We start from the raw sequence: 22609 nt of genomic DNA on the forward strand, positions 1-22609 counted from the left end.
CTTTCAGGTCAGATGGTAAGAGTACGGCTCTGCCGAACTGTAAAAATCTGATTCGGTCCCCAGCGGGGCGGGCACAAAGTATGTGCTCTGCAGTTTCATCATTTTCCAAACAGAGGCGACACACACTGTCTTCCGACAGTCCGAGTCTCTGCATATAATGATTCAAATGACAGTGACCTGTAGGAAGGCCCGTTAGACATCATAGTTAGTTCATCTTTACTTTAGTCCAACAACTTTTTGGTATCAAGCTTGGAAGGGTGAATACACGCCTTGGAGTGAGCCAATTCTGGAAGATTCTGCCAGAAGTCCATCAATCTTTTTGCCATCCAGGTGTTCAATCTTTGTTTGGCAACACCTAAAGTGATGCCAATGGCAAGTTCTGGTCCGATGAAGTTGCCTGAAGCACCCCCCTTTGCAAGGGAGTCAGCAGCCTCATTGCCTTCCAGGCCAGTACAGCCAGAGACAATCTGTTAAGTCTTCCTATCAAGGAGAGTCGTTTTTGGCAATTTGCTACCAATTTAGACGTTGCTCGATAGGAGCCAAGAGCTTCCAAAGCTGCTTGACTGTCCAAGAAAATTTTTATTGACTTGTGTATGAGGTTGGATTCTTCCAATCTCTCCGCACACAATTGGGCACAATAAACAACCCTGAGAATATTTTTTGATACTATAGGGTTCCTGTTCGCATAAAAATTATTTTACTGACTTCAGAAATCTACTCACCACTTCAATGTTTCCTATACCTCCGTTAAGTCTGTTGCAATATTTTATTGATCCGTAAATGATGCTCCATTCGTACAGAATTTTTGTTTGGATGGGGATGTTTTTCGAAATGAATGAGAAATTTTATGAATTAAAAATATGAATACAGTGAAAAACGTATTTGACTTGAATGTTTTTCTACAGGAATCCCTGAAGCCTTCATTGAAAAGTATTGTAAGAGTTAAAGAATTAACTGTCTTAAACACATTTATTTTTAACGATATTTCACTATCACAATTAATTTATACACAACACTTAGCAACTAACGCTTAATCTATCTTCACGGTTAGAATTCTTTCTTCAAACGCTCGATTCACTTTCTAGATACAGACTCCCTCTCTGAGCGAGAACCCGACCTTTTATATTGGTAACGAACGTTCTAGATACCTCTAGCGGTTTCGGTACTCAACAATTCTTTTCGTGGCGATTCGTCGATCGCATTCGTTTCGCGGTGAGTCATACGTTTGGTGTCTGAGATAACGGTCAGGGCCGGCTTCAGATTCATTACATTGCCCCCTTCTTAAAGACGTTTCGTCTCGAAATGTCATTCTTGGCGTGTGTCGACACCTGCAGAACTCCCCATATCTGCACTGTGAAGTTCGATGAAAGTAACACTCCACAGTCTTCATGCTCGGTCGTGGAAGATGGTTACCGCATACCAAAATCTGGATGCCGTTGAATCTGAAGATCGTTTCCAACATGCTTCTCACAATTCGCCAGTCCAGCCTGTCGAGCCCAGAGGCTAATTTCGGGATTGCCAATTCCACGAGATTCTGGTCGAGCATCGTCTCCTTCAGTCTAGTAAGACTCCTCCAGACATATTCATAGGACGGTTTGTCTCGAGAATGCTTTTTGGTCACCAAGTAGAAGATGTTTCTCTGACCCTTCTTCAACTGTAGCACTCCTCCGACTTCTGGATTCTGTTCTCGTAATATTTGGAGCTGACCGAATTTCTTGTTGAATACCACAGCGATACCCTTGGACATTTGGAGATCTTCTGCCACGCAGTGAGCTAGTGCGTAATCAACTGGAACCTTGAAAAGGTCTCGTGGCTCTTCTCGAGTTACCCCATGCACGACCTTCTGTCCGTTCGAGTATAAGAACATGAATTTCTGGAACGTCATTTCATCCTCTGGTGGTCTGAGAGCGCGAACTTGGTCGTGATTGCTAGCATAAGGAGCCAATCTATTAAAATGGATGACCCTAGGCTTTCCTCGAGGTGGCTTATGGATTCGGTAGACGAGGTCATTGATCTTTCTCATGATTTCGTACGGACCCTCCCACGAGGTCCGCAACTTCGGTGATAAACCACGGCATCGCTTAGGATTGTACAGCCAAACTAGATCACCGATTTCGAATCCTCCAGCATTCGCCTTGATGTCATAGGCCTCCTTCATCCTATCGCTGGCACTCCGGATGTTCAGACGGACTCGTTCATGGATGTCGTCCATTCTCTGCCGAAGCTTGCTGACATAGTCTTCCCCTGCAGTGTCTTGTTCTGGCGGCGTCCCAGATTTCAGGTCGCAAGGAAGCTGCAGCTCTTGGCCCATTATAATACTGGCAGGAGTTTGGCCGGTTGACTCGTGCACTGCCGACCGATAAGCCAGCAGGAACAGGTGGAGATATTGATCCCAGTCTCTTTGATGGTCAGAGACTACTTTGGACAAGTTACGATTTATGGTCTTATTCATTCGTTTCACCATTCAATCGGAGTGTGGGTGTATGGCTGTGGTTCTGGTCTTTCGAATGTCCAACAGTTTACATATTTCTTGGAACAGGTTGGACTCAAAATTTCTGCCCTCGTCCGAATGCAGCTCCAATGGGACACCGAATCGACATATCCATTCCTTTACCAGGACGTCAGCAACGGTAAAGGCTTCCTGGTTGGGCAGGGCATAGGCTTCTGCCCACTTGCTGAAGTAGTTCATGGCTACTAGGATGTATTTGTTTCCATGGTCGGACTCTGGGAACGGGCCGGTGATGTCGATGGCGATTCTCTCGAAAGGACTACCCACGTTATACTGGCGCATTGGAGCTTTCGGTCGTATCCTAGGTCCGTTACTGGCAGCGCATACAGCACACTTTCTGCACCAGTCCTTGACGTCGGCTTGACAATTAACCCAGTAAAACCGTTGTCTTAATTTCTGGAGGGTCTTCGTTGTTACTCCTAGATGTCCTCACGTGACTCCATCATAGATTTCTTTGAGCACCTCCCATCGTCTGCTCCTGGGTACCACTGTCTGGCGTCTTTCTTCTCCACCGTCTTCAGACTCCAACACTCGCTTCAGAACCCCGTTTTCCAAGGTGAGGGAGTTCCATTGGGCCCAGTAGGACTTAACCGCTGGCGAATAACCTGCAACCTCCTGCCACGATGGTCTTTGATTACTTTTTTTCCATCCGATGAGTTAACCAAGATTTGGGTCTTTCTCTTGGTCTTCCTTGATCCTATTGTCCTCCCAGTTGTCGTCTAGAGCTGTCGTTCTACAAATAGCTGATCAATTCTCTTCCGCTTGTCGGTAATGTGAGCAGCCATCGGGACATGGTCTCCGTGACAGGGCATCTGCGTTTCTTACGGGGACTTGCTGGATACAGGCTGACGATTGCTCCTTCTCATGGAACCTCTCTATTTTTCTTGATTTGGTGTTGGTTCTTTGAATGCTTGGACATTTGCTACGCACATGCCCAATTCTCTCACGGTTCCAGCATCTTATTTGTTTTCTTTCAGACGAAACTCCTTTTATCACCTTTCTCAATATCAGCAGAACCCTGTCCATCTTCCTCCATAGTTTGAACTTTGCTCTGGCCCTTGCAGGATTGTTTCACAGCCTCAAACTCCAGAGCTCTTGCCAGTGTATCCACGAGATGATTGAGACGAGCTAGCGTCAAGGCCTGCGTCGTTTCTTGGTCGCGAAGTCCATCCAAGAATGCCTGAACTGCTAACCGCTCCATTACATTTTCCGGTGTAGCAGGATATGCCAGACGAACCAATCGAGTTATATCGGCTTCAAACTCTTGTAGGGATTTTCCTGATTTCTGGCAGCGGTTCTTCAGCTGTGAATAGTAAACGTGTTCTCTGTGTGCCTGTCCATACCGGAGCTCAAGAGGCTTTATGAGTTGGTCATAGTCTTCCTGTTCTTGGGCCGTGAGGGTTTGCAAAATATTCGTTGTTTCTCCACGCAACGCCAGTGTTAATGGTACCGCCTTTTCTCCTGAATTCCATCCATTTGCTCTGGCTGCAGCTTCAAATTGTCGGCGGTAATTTGCCCAAGGAGTTTTTCCGTCGAACTGGGACGGCTTCATGGGGAGCTTTCCTGGTTCAGAACTGACTTTGACATCTTTTAGTTCCGAAATTGAATTTTCGGTAACCATTTCTGTGGGGTGGGCAGAATTAACAATTTGGTTTCGCAACTTGCTAATTGTTTCCTTTATCTCGCTGATTTCTGCCTCAAATCCGCCTCTGATTTCATCGCCTAATTTTTCTTTCATTCTCTTGATTTCTGCCCCGATTTCATCTTTGATCTCCCCTTTGATTTTCTCTCTGATTTTGTCTATCTCTGTCTCGATGGCACCTATTCTTTCTTCGAGTAGACTCGCCACAACACAAAGTTCTTTCTTCAAGCCTTCTGCATTTTCTAGAAGCTTCTCCTTCAGGTACTTTGAATTTTGTTGAAGTTCATCTTTTAAACTCACCGAATTTTCCAGAAGTTTCTCCTCCAGACTTACCGAATTTTGTTGAAGTTCATCTTTCAGCGATTTGGTGTTCTCATCGAGTTTGCTCATTTTTGAACACAAATCACCCCCAGAAACTTCGAATAAATATGCTTCCGGATCTTTTCCTGATTCAATCAAGTTATCCCATAGTCTCTTCTGGAGTACTGATTTCTTTCCGGAAGAATCTAGCTCTCTCTTCTCCAATTCTTGCTTCAATTTAGCGACTTTCAAGTCCACTAGGCGCACTTTCCTCGAACACATTTTGTCGAAACACAATGAATCACCAGTCTCTACGCGAACGAATAAGTCTTATAGTCAATTTCAACATGATACAAAGAGTGTACCCCAAGCGCTCACAAATTTATTTTAAAAATCCACTTCTTATCACCAGTTGTAACGAATTTAAGAATTAACTGTCTTAAACAAATTTATTTTTACAATATTTCACTATCACAACTAATTTATATACAACACTTAGCAAGTAACGCTTAATTTATCTTCACGATTAGAATTCTTTCTTTAAACGCCCGATTCACTTTCTAGATACAGACTCCCTCTCTGAGCGAGGACCCGACCTTTTATATTGGTAACGAACGTTCTAGATACCTCTAACGGTTTCGGTACTTATCTATTCTTTTCGTGGCGATTCGTCGATCGCATTCATTTCGCGGTGAGTCATATGTTTGGTGTCTGAGATAACGGTCAGGACCGGCTTCAGAGTCATTATAGTATACACTTCTTTTCTTTGACACAGAAAACTATGCTCAATTCGTAACGTGAATCCTACAGAGTTATTCATTACCTCAAAGCCAAGTAGGAATTAGCTCAATATGCAGTTAGTAATATCTTGAAAATAAAAGTATTTTTTAATTCATATATATAAACTATTGGATAGTGGGGTATTACAGCAAGTGAATGAGTACGTTTTTAAGTTATTCCAAGCTTCCGGAAAATTTTATTTCCATCATCAGTGAAACTACAATAATATAAGTTTTAAAGTAAGATCAAAAATATTAAATGTTCATGACTTACATCTTATGTGTGGATGGTTACATTGATGTTGAAGAAAAAATGTTGATACATTGGAGAAGATGAAACTTGATATACAATTCTAAATGCTTGAGATTATTTTTTATGAAATATTGTTTTTCGTCAGACCCTTATTCACATCATGCGTGCAGGATTCAAATGAACGAGTCTGAGGATAGAACGTTAAGAATGCCAGAGTGACAACTGTCAATTGATAAAACTTATATATTCTCACTGGGAGTACCAAGTGTACTCTAGTGTATAATGTAAAATTTTTGTTTGAATAAAATTGTTATGAAAGATTAAATTTAAGATTTATTATAAATTTATATATATATATATATATATATATATATATATATATATATATATATATATATATATATATATATATATATATATATATTTATATATAATATATGCGATTTGTCCAACTCAAAGTATGATTGATTTTAATACATGAAAACTTTGCCGAGGAATTACAATTATTTTTTTCATTATCAAGGATTACTCGTGTGGCACTTCTACACTCTTATTGGTTTTGATATAATTCAGTCGGTTCTTTCGTCATTTTGATTCGTCTTACTAGTAAATATTTCTTGCATATCTCAATCATGTCAGTGCCGTTCTTACATAAAAAAATATCATGTTATATACAATCGAAGGCTTTTGATAAATCAAGGAAGATGCCGCAGTCCAGTTCTTCTTTCTTCATTGATTGCATGGTTTCCTCACTGAAGTATTTTATTTGAATTACAGATGAAGGCGTTTTTCGAAAAATATCCCAATGCTGGGGCTGGTAAAGCAAGCCGAGCGAAAGCCTTGGAAACTGTCCAGAATAACATCAGATGGCTGTCTAGATACAGGACAGTCGTCGAGAACTGGGTAACCACATACAGTTCGTAAACTTTCCTACTTCAAGTGAATTTTTCACTTGTTTATATTTTATATGTTTTTCCCACTTTTATTTATTTGTGAATAAAAGATTGTTTTTATGTAAGGTTGTTTCAATTTATGTTTATTTTCTACCTAACATCGTTTTGATGACAATGGCATTAAATATCAATTGGTTATGGGGGATTTACACTCCAATGACTCCAATAGTCGAATCCTACAGTGAAGTTCCATAATTCTAGGATGTTATTAGGATGTGGTGACGTTTCGAAGACTTTATCCATCTTCATGATCATCCAGTGTCAATAATAATAATATTAAATTGATTTACATCGAAAGATGAATTATAACCACAAATTATAATGGTTTGATTCAAATATAGGTTGGATAAAAAAAAATGGATAGTTTATAAAACGTCACCAGATGATACATTATTTTTTTATATGCAAAAGTTTATAAATTCAAGTTACTGACAAATTAGATTTTTTTTTAAAGTCTAATTTATGAAATACAATAAGTTTTTGCCCATTCTACATTTGTATTCATTTTTAAATTCACTATTATTATTATTATTTTATAGAGCTGTAGAAGGTAACGATGCTAAATAGAAAACTATTTCCATAGAAAACTATGTCCATTTCAAAATAAAATATTTAAATCACGATAATATTTACGATATTTCAATCATCTTTGCACCATACAGAATATATCATTGGAAAATTTGTATGAATACTCTCAGTGCGACGCAAAAACCATCGGCCGCCTCTTTAGATGTCGTTTGTCGTCATTCACTATTTTAATGGCTAATTAGCCGCGTCCTCAAGGGGCAAATCGGGTATAAATATCTTAGTGACTTTTTGGATGAATTACAGTGCCACCTGCTTGAGGCGACTATGTTGCTTTCTTTGATGTACCGGCATGTTAGCATTCTTGAAATTCTTTCACTCTCAGATAGTACCAAATGGACTATACAATTTTATGATCGTAAAAGTTATATCAAAATAACATATCGGTTTTACATCCGGTAAGCCAGCCTACGAACACAGTTGATCCAAAATGTACATTTTTTCCTTACAAATTCCAAAAATTGTTCTGGAAACACTCAAGTGAAATGAACAGAGAAAATATATATAAACACAAACATCCACAAACACTACATAGGTATCATATTATTACTAAATTTATTCAACTTGTTCGACTGATGACCTAAGTATTCATTTTGTAGAAATTCAGCAGCTTATACAGGCCAGACATGCGGAAATTTAACAATTAGTTTAGGATCCATTTGTATCTGGAGCAACCCATAAGCTGTTTTTTTTTGGATCAATAGTCAGTAATTTTGTTATAGAAGTTGAATAATTATTGTTTTGGTATCTCAGATAATAGACATAATTCAAATGACATTGCAGGTACCTAAAGGACAATGACTGTATCATTGTATATTTAAGGATTTGTTTATCAAACTACGTCAGTTTACTTGAGAATTGAATATTCATACATCCTGTCTGGGAGAAGCTCATGATGAACCCCAATACTTTGTACAAACAAGAAATTGTGCCTAAAATAGGGATAAAATATAAGTTTGACGTCAAATGTAAAGACTAAATCACGCACTGCATCCACTTGTTTGGTAGTAGAATTATCAAAAAAATTAATATATAACTACTGAATTTGTTTTTGAGAAAGTTATTCGATGACCTTTGTTTATAAGTATTCAAATCAACACCAATCGTAAAATAGAGAAAATTCTGAAAAAGTATATCTGCAAAGTTTCGGAACAATCTTCTTGTTGTCCTAAAGAGTACCTAGTAGACTTCAAAGACCCTAGGAAATCGGTTGGTGGGTTCTTACGAAACTGCAGCTGCATGAACAGGTGTTTGAGTTTGGTGAATAACTAGAAAACATTCTTGTTATCGTTAAAACCTCGTTCTTGAAATTCTTCGTCATGAACAACGCTTTCAAAATGCTATTCACGAAAAAGAAGAAGGTGGATCAATCACTTGCGAACTAACCTTGATCGGAGACTGATGAATATACACATATCTCGGGTTGTTTTGAAGAGATTTCAGTTCTGTTCTGAAATGAGGGCAATGCATGATCTCATCAAAATTATGTGAAAGAAGAATAATTCCAAGGACCGAAGCAGCATTACCACGTTGAATAGTAATACTAATTCTTTCTATCAAAAAAAGGTAGAACGGCAATCTTTCGTTGCTTAGCCTAATCTTCTTCTGGATTCATGAACGAATAACAGAGACTCCGGGCCATAAACTCGAAAAGTTTCAACCGCTGCTGGATGAAACAGATAGTTGTTACCAAGATTTTGGCATTTTTTTGTATTAATTTTTCGCCAGACAATAATGCAGTTCTAGCAGGCTTCAAACTTTCGGCTAGATGGGAAGCCGCGACCGTGTCAACGCAAGTGGAGTCCTATACCACAGATTTACCTATTTCCATGGTATGAGGCATACCATCTGGTCGTTTACCGTCATCTCGACTGGTACCTAAGGGTTCCAGAATTGCAGGAACATACGCTGACACCATAGCTTATTTCAATATGTCGTTCACCTGGTGATGTCGAGATGTACGCCCTGCACTTCTCCTGCAAGTCAAACCATGCGTACCTTTCTCATCAACTAGACTACCACAAACACAGGTATGAGGCACACAAATAGACAAACCCATCCTCAACCCTACTGCTATTCTGAAAGGTTCATCGTTCCAAGAGATGCAACAGGTGAAGCATTCAACCGAGCACCCGATTCCTTGATCATTGCTACTTTCAGACGAGCTTTTTCGTATACACTTGTAGATTTCAGAAGTTTATCATTTTTAATGTTTGGGACAGGTCGGTTCCATGCCCCATGCCTTTGTAATTTATTTTCATCTGCAGGAGGAGCAATATTAGTTGCGGCATTCAAAAGGGATTCACCTTCAGTGTAAAGAACGTCTTTGATATTGATGAATATAGAAGGAAGGATGGAATCATTGAGATCAGAAACAATAATGACTGGCGATAGTAAAGCTAAGGAAGAAGCCGAACGTAGCCTTAGTCTGCCAAGGTTTACAGGAAGCGTTGCTTGGAGCCATGAATCATTATTGAAATAATTGTTTGTAACATATTCCGTCATGTTACGGAGTAAATTATCAAATTCATCAAGCTCTAACTGACTTGACCAAGTGGGGGAACATCTGAGGGCGTACATGAGTCTTGGAATTGCCAAACGATTCTTCAAAAAAAAATGCAACGTGCAAATGCAAAAATGCAAGAATAGAAAGAGGAGCACTCTGGAGACTCCAATTAGACTTTTCCAATAAAAAATTGCATATATTCCGTTTCTCTCTCTACTCAATGTAACAAAAACAATTATGTATTATTTCTAGAGAAAAAAAAATTATTCACATTTCGTAACAAATTTTAAAAATTCTGTTCTTCTTCACTCCATCATCCTCACCTGGTTTTTTATGTTTAAAACTTATTATAAATTATAAACTAATTGAGATACGATGAAAAACTTAGACTTATCCATTCTCTATTAATTAAAAAACAAATTTAGCCCAAAATTCAAACTCTTACCCAATTATTCATTACATTTATAGCAGTAAATTCTATCTATCTATTAATATCTGGTTGATGAATACTCGAAACATGTTCAACTCATTCAGGCGGTAATGAACAATAAAATTTTATGAATTCCAAAAACTAATGGAACAGTTGAAAGATTAAACAAATTAGGTGAACAGATATGCAGAAAGTGTATGAAAGAATGGTATTCTATAAACAATTAATGATAATTTGAAATCGTTTAAGAAAATGTAGATTGTTTTGTTACAATGCTCATAGTTAATTGAAGGACACTTCATGGATATTATCAATTATAGGAAATATATTTTACAATCCAATAACTAAAACAATAGAGTATTCTATGAATAATGTGGATGGAACTGAGATTTTCTCTGTAAAATTCTCAATTGTCGAAGGTCAGTTAACAAAAGAGGGTATTTCACAGACGAGTGGCTCTTTTCAGAATCACTCTATTATTATTTCAATAAATATAGTTCAAAAAACTAAAAAACACGCTTCTAACGAACTGAAAAGTTGAAAATATTTTTTTTAAATAAGCTTGAAACAATAACGAACGAAAAATACTAGTATTACTGTGAAAAAAAACGACGGGCGCTTGATATTCAAAAAATATAGCACAAATCGCCCGCGCTTTTTTCACAATACTACTAATATTTTTCGTTCGTTATTGTTTTAAGCTTATTAAAAAAATATATATTTAACTTTTTTGTTCGATGTTCTTCAAAAGTGTGTTTTTTAGTTTTGTAAACTATATTTATTTTTCATTATTTAGTTTCGTATGCTACAAAATCGTGTTTTTTAGTATTTTTAAACTACATTTATTTTATCTGAACTTTGGGATCAATCAGCCGGTATATTGTTTTGAAAAATTACCAATGATATTTTCCGATTCCGGTGGGGAAGCCTGAAAATCAGCTTCCAAGCCCAAGGCAGTAGGCGCGCAAAGGAGAGTTACAAATAAGGCAGCAGACGCGTGTTAATAAAAAATGCTTTTATCAAATGAAGGAATACATGTAAAATGAGTTCGAATTATATCAAGTAGGTTACGTACAGCGCCATCTGCCCGCGAATAGATCAAGCAATAACGTCGATAATTCTGTCAAATACAGATCCCGAACTTGAGAGTTACAAACAAACAAATAAAATGTGTCAAAACGAAAAAAAGTTTTTCTTCTTCTTGAAAATGGTACCCAATTATGAACGAGTCACTCGTATATATTTATTTTGAATATATTTTTGTTCAAAAAAATATGTTTTTCTGTTAGCCAGCTGTCGTCTTCCTTCGATTAATGGGGTTTTACCTTTCAACGTGCGATTCCTAGCACGAACAAACGTCTATTCTTTTCCATTCCTTTTCCATTTCGATCTTTTGTGTTCTGTGTAACAAATAAAAGTATCCGGAAACGTTTCTCATCAACAAACTATGGAATATAATTATAAGTACCTACCTAATTCGAGTTTCTACATCTATTTCAAGTTATATGGAAATCTTTAATTTCCATGCATCATTGAATGAGATTATTGATTTTGTATTAATTTATGAAATATACCTATCCTGCCAATTTTATTTATGATTGCACTCTATGCTGTCAAGTAGTTCAACAGATCAGTCATTATTTTAGACGATTATTAGTTTTTCATGGGCATATGGGCGTGGTCCTTGTGATGAAGAATCAGAGCACTGAAGATCTAGTATTTGAAACTGAAAAACAATGTTCATCCCTTTATGCAATTTTTCTCAATTAACGACTACCTACATCTCAACGACTCCTGCAATTTCTCCATTTGAATAATCACCTATTCCTTTAAATATCATTGTTTCAAGTGAATAACTCTCAAAAAAATTTAAATTTTGAATTGCGACTATTTTAGAAATGAAGAATATATCAAGAAATGTCTAAACTCGTCTGGAAGCAAGATCAGTAAATTCAATACTCGCCTTATCCACCTCATCAACCTTCACTAGAAACGCTTGAAAGGTAACCTCCCAGAATTTATCGTCGACTAGTATAAGAATGCTTTCATTATATAGGTCAAATTCATTTATAATCCATAATCCGTCATTTCACAGCTCATGTGCTGTGAAGTGACAGGTTAGTGCCATAGGGAGGTAGATCAGTGAGTTAAGCTTTTTTGTTACACAAATACACATTTTGAAAATATAACTTATAGGTAAATAATGTGGCATCATTTATTTATCAGAAAATGGATTTGAAAAAGCACAAAAATATCATTTGATATACTTATACATTTTTTATTGAATAAACTGAAATATCTTTCTGCCAAAACAAATTCTTGCCGACGCGGCGATAAAATAGCATATGATGGATGTCATTTATAATGCAAATTTATAAACACTAGAGAAGTAACAAAAATCTCGTGGAAAAATCTCCAGTAATGTAATATAGTTCTATATACTATTATATAAGACATAAAATGGAAGCATATAAGTAAAAGTTGGCTGATTTTTTCGCACATTAGCAAAAATAAAAAATAAAAAAAATGATGCTCATTGTTAAAGTGTTATGAAGTTTTTCTAGAGAATATTCCTTTGGGAATCACAGACACATATTGATCACAATAATACATAGTCATCATAATGAATACATTGAAGGGAATACTAAAATAACAGATGCTATAAAAGAAGATAATCAAAACGATAGATTAATTATAAATAACAGACAATATTATAAGAAAAGCAGATATAATATTCGTATAAATATATTTCGCCTGGCTCGCCCGAGTTGACTGACTAATTACACTAGCCAACAAGTAAAAAAAAATGCGACTAATACTATAATGGCTATACATGAGAGTTTGAAGCATCCTGACTGCCACTTTAACATCAAAAATTTACCATCACGTAAAGATTTTGAGTTATAGTTTTTTTTATTTTATACAAAAATGTTCACATATTATAGGGAAAAATTAGATCAAACAAGGAGAACAGACTTTATTTACAATACACATGAAAAACATTCAAATGAAGTCTTTTGTGCATAACCTTTTTTCAAATGTTGACTTTCGTTAGTATGTTTCATCATTTTCCCTCATAAGCAACCAACAATTATCCCCCATCATTGCTGCATCCCATCTGCCTTGGTAACGTTGTTTCATTGTCAGTATGTCTTGGTGGAAACTTTCTTCTTATTCGTCACTGACAGCACCCAAATTTTCTGGGAAAAAATTCAAATGGAAGTGCAAGAAATGGATTTTGAGAGACATGCGACATCCCATTCTGCAGTAGTTTTCAAGAATTCCTTCTACAAGTGTTTCGTAATTTTCTACTTTCTTGTTACCTAAAAACTCCGAAATAGTCCAGTCATTATAGTGAGTTCACCTCGGAATTCGAGATATCCAGCTGTAAGTCTGTAAATACTTGTATTTTGACACCCTAAAAGTTGTCTCAAAACCTACATATGGTAGGGTGTAAGCAACTATTAAATTTCAAGGTCAAAGGTCACAAAAATCGTTTTTTTGCGTTTTTTTTTTAGAATATCTCATTTCCTATGGGTTTTTTGCTATCTGTATTTGTTATCAATATTGTAGAATACAAAATTCTCTACAAATTTTGTTTAAAAAAATTTTTTATATGGTGAACCGTTTTCGAGATAGAGGGCGGAGAGCACGCGGTCACAGCATCACTTCAGGTCAACCGGTGCCTCCGGTCGAAAACGCGCCATATATAGTTGATGAACTATCGATAAATCAATGATTATAAATATTTGTCAATTTTTATTAACTATTATATTATATTTTATCATTTTTTTCCTAACTTATCCACTTTTTATTCAGTATTAATTTATTTAACAGCACTTACCTGCCCATGTAATTGCAGAATTGTTAATGAAAATATAGGAATTATATTTGAATTTTAACCTAATTAATATTTATAACTTCTTACATGATGAAAAAAAAACAAATAAATTATGAATTAATCTTGTTATTAAAAAATATCATTGAATACATTCATTTTATTGAAAGTAAAGAAATGGAATAAAGGGTACAAAAACTTCAATTTATAATTTTAATCATCTTCTTCCTCTTCATCGTCGTCTTCTGGCTGCTGGTAAATTTCAAACTGGTCTTCATTATCGTCTTCAACGACATTTGTCTCAAGTTCTTCCATGATTTCGGGGTCAAAGGTTCCATCTTCGTTAATGTCGCTCTGATATGGTAGAGTATTGAGACAAGCTTGCCCATTACATTGGCCACAAGCTAAAAAGCATTGCAAGCCCGCTTTTCTGCATCCGCATCGCGAACCACAACCACTCTTGCAGTTGCAGAAAATTGTATTTAGCAAATCTTCTGGAGCAGGTGGTAAAATTGTCATGATAGGCTCCAGAAAATCGTTTCGCATTGCCCAACCCCATACCTGGGGTTCCAAATCATATCCTAACCAAGTTTGAACTTGATAATATACACGGTTGAAATGTTGATGAGCAGCTGCACTTGTTGGTGGAATATTTGAAAGCTGCACAGGTTTATTAAGTTTTGTAGACTTGACGTAATGCATATAACGAAGATGATCGAGACTTTTCACAGATTTCGGAGCATTATAGACTGCCAATAAGGTTTGAGTTCCACTCTCTAATAATCTCTGGGCCGAACAATTTTCTTCCTCAAATGCTGCAGCTAGTTCATCCAAATATGTCAGTTTCTCAAAAAGATATAGATTTAATGCATGAAGAAAATGATAAAATATAATATAATAGTTAATAAAAATTGACAAATATTTATAATCATTGATTTATCGATAATTCATCAACTATATATGGCGCGTTTTCGACCGGAGGCACCGGTTGACCTGAAGTGATGCTGTGACCGCGCGCTCTCCGCCCTCTATCTCGAAAACGGTTCACCGTGTAAAAAATTTTTCAAACAAAATTTGTAGTTGTCTCAAAAGTTGTCTCAAAACCTACCATATGTAGGTTTTGAGACAACTTTTAGGGTGTCAATATACAAGTATTTACAGACTTACAGCTGGGTATCTCGAATTCCGAGATTCTTACCTAATTTAAGCTTAAATGACTGGATTAAAATAATTCTTTTGAAATAACTCCACGCAGCTAATTCAACATTACTTAATTTTTGATCAAAATACTGATCACATAGTAGTTTTCTAATTTGTGGTACAACAAATATACCTTCCTTTTGCTTTTCATTACTTTATTTTGGAAAAACGTGTTCAAGATATTTAAACGCATCACCTTCTTTGTCTAATGCTTTTACAAAAATTTTCAATGTGTAATGGAGGTGACAAAACTTTTTTGGGATTAACAAGAGGTATATTCTTCACATTAGCTTGACCTGGAATATATTTATCTCTCGGAGGTCATTCTTTTACCTAATAATGGCCCTGTGTTGCCCTACTGTTCCAAAGGCAAAGAAAACAGCAAAACTTCTTAAATCCGCCCTGAAGACCTAGTAGTAGTCCTATGACTTTTAGATCGCCACTCATTTGCCACTTATACGTATTATAACTTATTGCATTTAGAATAAGTGAATTTCTTTCGTGTGTTTTCTTTATGGCAACTGCATATGAAAGAGCAATAGAGGGTCTTTTGTTACCATTATGGAGCAGAACGGCTTTAAAACTTGTTTTAGAAGAATCCATGAATAAACGCCATTCGTCCGGGTTATGTGCAAATCCTAATTTTTCCATCACACCATTTTGATTTACACAAACACACATTTTATTCTGCATAGTAAAAAACGAGGATAGCTCTTGGTTACGGTTCTTAAATATTGTAACTTTGGTTTTAGGGGCTAGTAAATTCCATTCCCGTGTTAGGAATCACACGTTGAAAGGTAAGACCTCGTTAATCCTTAGCTCGCACAAGTTTCGACTTCTGAGGGTTGTCGTTCGTAGGGGTGCAACAGCTGCTTAATGGAAAAACAGATTTTAAACAGAAACAGAAACAGATTGTTGTAATCTAGACCCTAATAGTTCAGCATTTTCTTTGGACAAGTGGAGGTCCCGAACTAGGTTATTTAATTCAGGTTGTTCGATTAAATGGGGTGTTCTTTCTTCACTCTCGAGAAAAAACCGTCTTTTTATGGCACATCATGGGAACCTGCCTGGTCATCATACATTTCCAAATCTTCCTCCCAATTTGCCGGGGGTGTTGGAACTGGTAAACCTCCGTGAAGAACCGGCCTTCTTGCAGAAGGCATATCCGGATATACAATTTTGTGTTTGCTCTTTCTTGAAAAACCAGTGAGAGTCATAATGATTTGTTGTTTCTCGCCAAATCGCTGGAACTGCAAAAGGCATAGAAGAGCGTTTGCCATTCAACCAGTTACTTAGATATGCTGCACAGGTTTGGCAACATACGTGAGGAGCCCAATTTCGATCTTGATCACCAACAACACATCCAAAATACTAATGGTAAGCTACTTTGGTCATTTGATCAATTAGCCGTTTTTGCGATTTAGGAGTGAACTGACCACATATATAGCAAAAACTATCTGCGGGATTAACGCAGCCACGTTTCTGTACTTTGGACATTTTTGTACTGTTGCGTACGTCGAGTTCAAATATGTGATACTGCGTTCACAGGAGTCAACTTATTTCATTCACGAAAACAACACCAATATAATATTCTTAATATTCGCGTGTTTGCTCACCTCGCTTCCCTAATATTGTCAACCTGCTACTTTTATAGCGGTTCCGTATTTCTGGTTATTTTCTGGAAACTTCGAGTATCGAAAGTTCAAGAAGCGGCGTTACAAGTCTCATATACAGCGGAAGCAGAATCGAATACTGGGTAGAGCCACTGTGTTGCCAGATTTTAAACAATTTCCTCAATTTAGGAGAAAAGCAAATTTGGAATGTTGTGTTCATTAAATTTTTGTGAAAAAAAAAATCATAACTCAAAAATCTTACGTGTTAGGAAATTTTCACCATCATTTCTTTCTCATGTCCTCATACGGAAACCTTAAAAAATTGAGCTGCCGGTAATGATATACCGACGGAAAAGCTATAGTAGTATACTAGGTATGAACGAACATCTATCAGCTCACCACTTCTACATCATCGAACCCTTCAAGAGTTCAAATGAAATCATACCCCCATATGTGCCCCAGGGATCTCATTTAGGATCGTTACTTTTCAACCTATTTATAAATAATTCAAATGATGTTATTCTCCATAGTGAATTTCTCTAATTTTTTTCGCTGGTGTGATATGAACTTATTGCAATTGAATATAGACAAATGTCATGAATTTACTTTTTTCAGAAACAAAAATCCCATAAATATGCCAAATAAAATCAAGCAATCGGAACTAAAAACAACAAATACAATCAAAGATTAAGAAATCACTCTCGACCCACCCCATTTTACAAATGTTACTTAATAATAATAATAATAATATCGCCTTTATCATTTCATATCATTTCAAAACTCAACATAACTTATATATTCAAACTAGCATTTGAAATAAAGAGCGAAGTTCATCATCCGCAATACAATACATCACGGAAATGTTCTAGAGCACTAAAAATGTTAGGTTTCACCCTTGAATCTGCAGAAAATTTATCTCTCTCTTTTTCTCTCTTCCTCAAAAATCATTTATTGCTCAATTGTTAGATCAAAAATCGGATACAACTCAACCATTTGCTGCCCTTCATATAATATGGATATTGATATGCTTAAAAGTGTTCAAAACAAGTTTTTAAGGTATACAAACTGGGATATCATATTGGTGAATATAACTATGGAATTATATTGGACATTCTTGACTTGAATATTCTGGCTCACAAATGATTAAAATCTTACAATAATTTACAACTTATAGCTTCAAATATGAATTCAAAGAGAACAAGAAATACAGAAATGAAAATACCCTTTCATCATACCAAGTACGGCCAGAATGAGGAGTCTATAGGTAGAATTTTGAGACTTGCAGACACTTACAATGTGGATTTATAACTTTTCAATTCTTCTTTGGAATTGAAATCATTTAAAAAGACTGTGAAAGGATTGTAATTTATAGGCCTTTTTGCATCTAGCTGATAGTATATGTATGAATTTGATGATCATTTTAAAAAAATAGATAATACCGTAAATGAATAAATAAATACTTAAAGTGGTTTTCAACTTTGGAAAAGCCCCAATAAAAATGAAGATTTTGAAGGTCAAACAATATGTCTTCCCGTTCCAATCTGCTGATTGTGATAGTCTACAACTAAACGTTTCCAACTTATCGATATACATTTCTCCATCTGGGCTGCCGTGTATATGTTCAATACCTTCTTGCTATCCCTCGTAACTATCTAAAACAGGACACGGAAAAGGAAATGAAGGAAAGCAAGTTACGAGGACGCGTGCAGCAGAATAACATTAAACTTATTATGCGAAGTTGGGAAAATCAATAAGCTGCAGCTTCTTCGAGCATTTGCTGCAAAGCTCACTACTAGAGGGCGCCACCACGTCTTTCTTCCGCGTGTATTTGTCAATGTTCGAGAAAACAACCCCGCCCGCTCTGTAAAATCGTGCGAAATTAGATTGGGGAATAAAAGATCAGAGAAACCGGTCACTGGATCAAATAATTCTTCGGATTATTTTTTTAGTTGTTGTATGTAGTCGGTTTAATTCAATCTGTGAGTGTGTTACGATTCTTCTTGGAATCAGTTAGAAATTTTGTATATTGATTAATCAAGGGTAAGTGAACTATAAACAACTGTTTAATATTTGAATTATAATTTAAAGTCATGGTCTGATCCTGGTGGCTAATTTTTTGGTTGTTGATTTTATAGAATTATCAGTTCTTAAGACCTGTTGTTGTAGTAATCAATAAAGCTGTGTCATTGAAGAATCTATATTGCATATACTAACTAACTGGTACTGAACCAGCAAGATATCGATACTGTCAGTTAAAAACAGCTCCCCATGCCTTATGCTAAATGATGATTTAGGTATATCACATCAGCAGACTATTTTTCCTGAGTTTGAGACGCTGTCGGCAGTTTCCTAAATGAAGTAGAGAATGTATTAAATTTGGGACACTTTCAGTGAATATGGCAAGATAATGAGATAATGATTTTCAAGGAGTTGAATATTTATACTATCCTCCGACCCAATAGCTCTCTCTCAATTATGAGTTTTCTAGGAACTGGGTACGTACAAAAAAAGGGATTTTGCGAAAGATTACGGTTCACAAAGTACCTTTAAGTTATTTTTCATGTCATTTCACGACTATATCCAGTTCCAACAAATCTATAAGACAGGTCATAACTTCTAGAATACAAGGTGTATCAAAATGAGATTTGACATATCAAAATGATATATGAAAAGGGGAGGTTTTCGAATAGTTTTCACTTTCCGGTTACTTCAAGTTTCACCAGAAACAGATTCGGTTTTGAATTTTCGAAGAGCACCATGTATCTGATAATAATTCTGGACCAGAAAGTAACATTTTCAAGTTTTCACTCCTGCTCCATATTTTTGGAGTCATTTTCAATATTGCATCTGTTTGACAATGCTAGAAGAGAAAGTATCTTAAGGACCTCAGACAATCACAGTGGCAAAATAATAGGCACTTAGTAATCAGAAATGACTGTAGTTTTTGCTTCAACCTGTCTCTTGTAGTGGCGTACGGAAATTATACTGAACAGATGAGGAAAAATTAATTTCCACTGTATTTCAACAAATGATAATTGAGTTATATCAATTATATAAAAAAATAAACATTGTGTCAACGGATGGAGTTGCCAAGAGGAGGAAAATCTTCATTATTAGTTTCATGACAAAAAGCCATTCTTCAAAAAATTACATCTTAGACTAATCGTATAGTTTTTGAGATTATTTGCAGCATTTCACAAGAAAATCAAGAAAGTCGTTTGAGCCAAAAGTTTAATATAATTCATGTAAAATTGACTCTTAGTGGTCTAATCTTGATTTTTTGTGAAATTTTGCAAATAATCCAAAAAAAATTGAATAAACCACTAATACTGCAGAAAGTTTAAAATTACTTACAGTATTATATTATTCATTATCGTCTGAAGAAAACTCGTCGGATGATAAGCAACTATGACGATCGCTATTATTCAAGGTAATAAATAATCAATGGTTCAATTGCAATGTCCATTCTAGTGTCGAGATCCCACTTGAATTGAATTTTTATTGAACTTTTAACATATTATCGCCAAACTCGCCAGGTGACTGCTCCAATTGACTACTGTGGTAGGAGGCATTGTACATGACGACGACAGCGTTTGGTTCCAGGTTTGGTGAAATCTTCAAAAACCTTAGAACTTTCGCGCGTCTATTTCCTTCTACTAGTCGCTTGTTTTCTTGAACTGAAAGGTAAGGTTGGGTTAGGTTAGGTCCTAAGTGCAACCCGCAACCCGCAAGAGTTTATTGTGGCTCACACCTATTCACACTCGATCAAATGAACTCAGCTTCTTAACGAAGCCGATTAGTTTGTATGGTGAGTTGTCTTTCAGGTCAGATGGTAAGAGTACGGCTCTGCCGAACTCTAAAAACCTGATTCAGTCCCCAGCGGGGCAGGCACAAAGTATATGCTCTGCTGTTTCATCATTAATGAGGTAGTCGGATAGTCAAGGTGCAAGATTACCACCTTGATACCCGCGACAACCTTCCTATATGAGAGTTTTTGCACGTCAGCCAGACCTGAAGATGCCTTAGATTCAACCGTGCAGGGCTTTTTCGCCTCTGGTTTTGGTCCTCCACCTGAGACAGATTCTGCGTACGCCGCTCAAGAATTTGGTGCAAGGCGGTTTCATAAGGTACCCCGCTCTTGAGGAGACGACTCAGTCGTTTCCTAGCTGCATCACCAAACTTTTTTTTAGGTTCAGTTATTGGATCAGGAGTTGGAGAGTTGAGAGGTTCTTGCTCTTGATCTAAATTTACAGGAAGGTCAGTTGGAGACGTAATGTCGACATCCATCTCCTCTGTAGACTCGGCCTCAAAAAAAATTTCCAAGTTTACGCTATCCATAAAAGTCCCACGAGTAGTTTGGGAAAAAAGGTCAATCACGGCAGAGCCCCGCATTACCGTGACAAGGCGATGCTACGACGAGATGGTGCCCGGTATCTCGAAGGTTCCGTAGAGACAGATGATAGACTCAGTGTCATTCATTATCTTGGCACGGATACACACTCCTCAGGATAAAGACATCGTTGGGATGACATTCAGTTACGGAATAACAGAACCATAAGTGATTCTATCATTCTCGTCTTTTTTTGAGGTTGGGATTTTATTTCCGAATGGAAATAAAATCCCAACCTCGCATATCGCATATTTGGTGCAATCATCAAGATGAATTTGTTTTCTTTCCCTACTCTCAATGCCTTTAAATACATTATCACATTCATCTTCATTTTCTTTACAGGTTTTGAGAATTCTGTGAACACTTTAGTTAAATCACATCACAGATTAACTACTTCGTTATGTAACATATTTTCATTTCGTTCGCGGAGCCCACAATACACATTGTATATAATAGTTTTTTCTCCTTCAGATAGATTCGGACGTCTGCGTTTGCTTAGACTGATTCCACTTTCCATATTGCTCACAGTTCACAGCACAAAATTTTACTGATTCATATAATATTTGACTTGTTTTCGTCCTTAAATAAATCCCGTGGTTTTTACGTCATATACAATTTCTTTTTTATTTACCTTTTCCTAGAAATGTAGGTACTACATTATAACTTCTTAGGAATGGATTGAATCTATGGAACTTCTATTATTCCTAACAAAATTGTTAAGGCTTTCGCGGCCGAGGTTTTAAGTTCCACTATTTTTCGGGTTTGAAGGCCGCGGATTTTAATTTCTTCCAGACGTTTCGCTGACACGGGTGGCTAGCTTCTTTAGAAATGTGAGTTAATATCTGATGACACCCCGGATATTAACTGAGACTGATAGGTGGACCTGAAAAAGCCCTCTTATAGTCTCTCATTTCATTATTGTGCACTCCCTGGTCTTTGTTCTCAGGTTATTCATCGAAACCTGAGGTCAGTCGATCTCCTCGTCGTATTGCCTCTTTCATGAATCTTCAACTCTCTGAGGGCTTCATTATATTCAGTTAGGAACCTTTTATATGAATCCCATACTCTTCATTTTTTTGAGTGTCCGAGAGATTTTGCAGTTTTTTATATCATACGTGCTAGTGTGCATTGGTATCATAACCAATTATGATCTTTGAATCATTTGCTTTACAAGTTCAAGGTCGGTGGTGCCGGACTATCGTAAGGGAGCTGGTCTGATGATAATTTTCTCAGGTCCTTCCTCGCTGGTCGTCTTCAGTTCAACTACTTTTAAATCCCTGGAACCAAAATTACTCAATGGTAAAATACTTACTCTTTTACAGATCACTATTCATGTTCTAAGTGGTCTCTGAACTTTTGTTATAAATTAATTCCTCTCAGATCCCCACTAATTCCATAATTTTTCTTTATGATCTCAGGGTTCTTCTATATAATAATGAACTCTCTGATAACCTTTGCAAGTACCGCTGAAGCCCCCTTATTGAGTTGTAGGTTTACTCCTACTTACCTCAACTTCGGTGGTGGTGTTACGACCCTTCAGTGCTCAGAAAATAGTAAACCTTCAACATATGTTCCTTCAGTCCCCTAGGACATCTTTTCTCTAAGAGAAAT

General features: G+C 36.6%; 1 protein-coding gene across 6 annotated transcripts in view; it reads left to right on the forward strand.

The window, feature by feature from the left end:
- Positions 1-6496, forward strand: part of LOC111507947 (aminopeptidase A) — a 123302-nt gene extending 116806 nt beyond the window's left edge. For all 6 annotated transcript variants that reach the window (XM_023163362.2, XM_023163339.2, XM_023163370.2 and 3 more), the window contains one exon: positions 6261-6496. In XM_023163362.2, coding sequence (XP_023019130.2) covers positions 6261-6407 — 147 coding nt within the window. In that variant the 3' untranslated portion in view covers positions 6408-6496. The remainder of the gene's footprint in view (positions 1-6260) is intronic.
- The last annotated feature ends 16113 nt before the right edge of the window (positions 6497-22609 follow it).

This window comes from Leptinotarsa decemlineata, unplaced genomic scaffold, assembly GCF_025532065.1.
Source record: "Leptinotarsa decemlineata unplaced genomic scaffold, Ldec_3_MD MMD2_tig00000026_RagTag_RagTag, whole genome shotgun sequence".
NCBI lineage: Eukaryota > Metazoa > Arthropoda > Insecta > Coleoptera > Chrysomelidae > Leptinotarsa > Leptinotarsa decemlineata.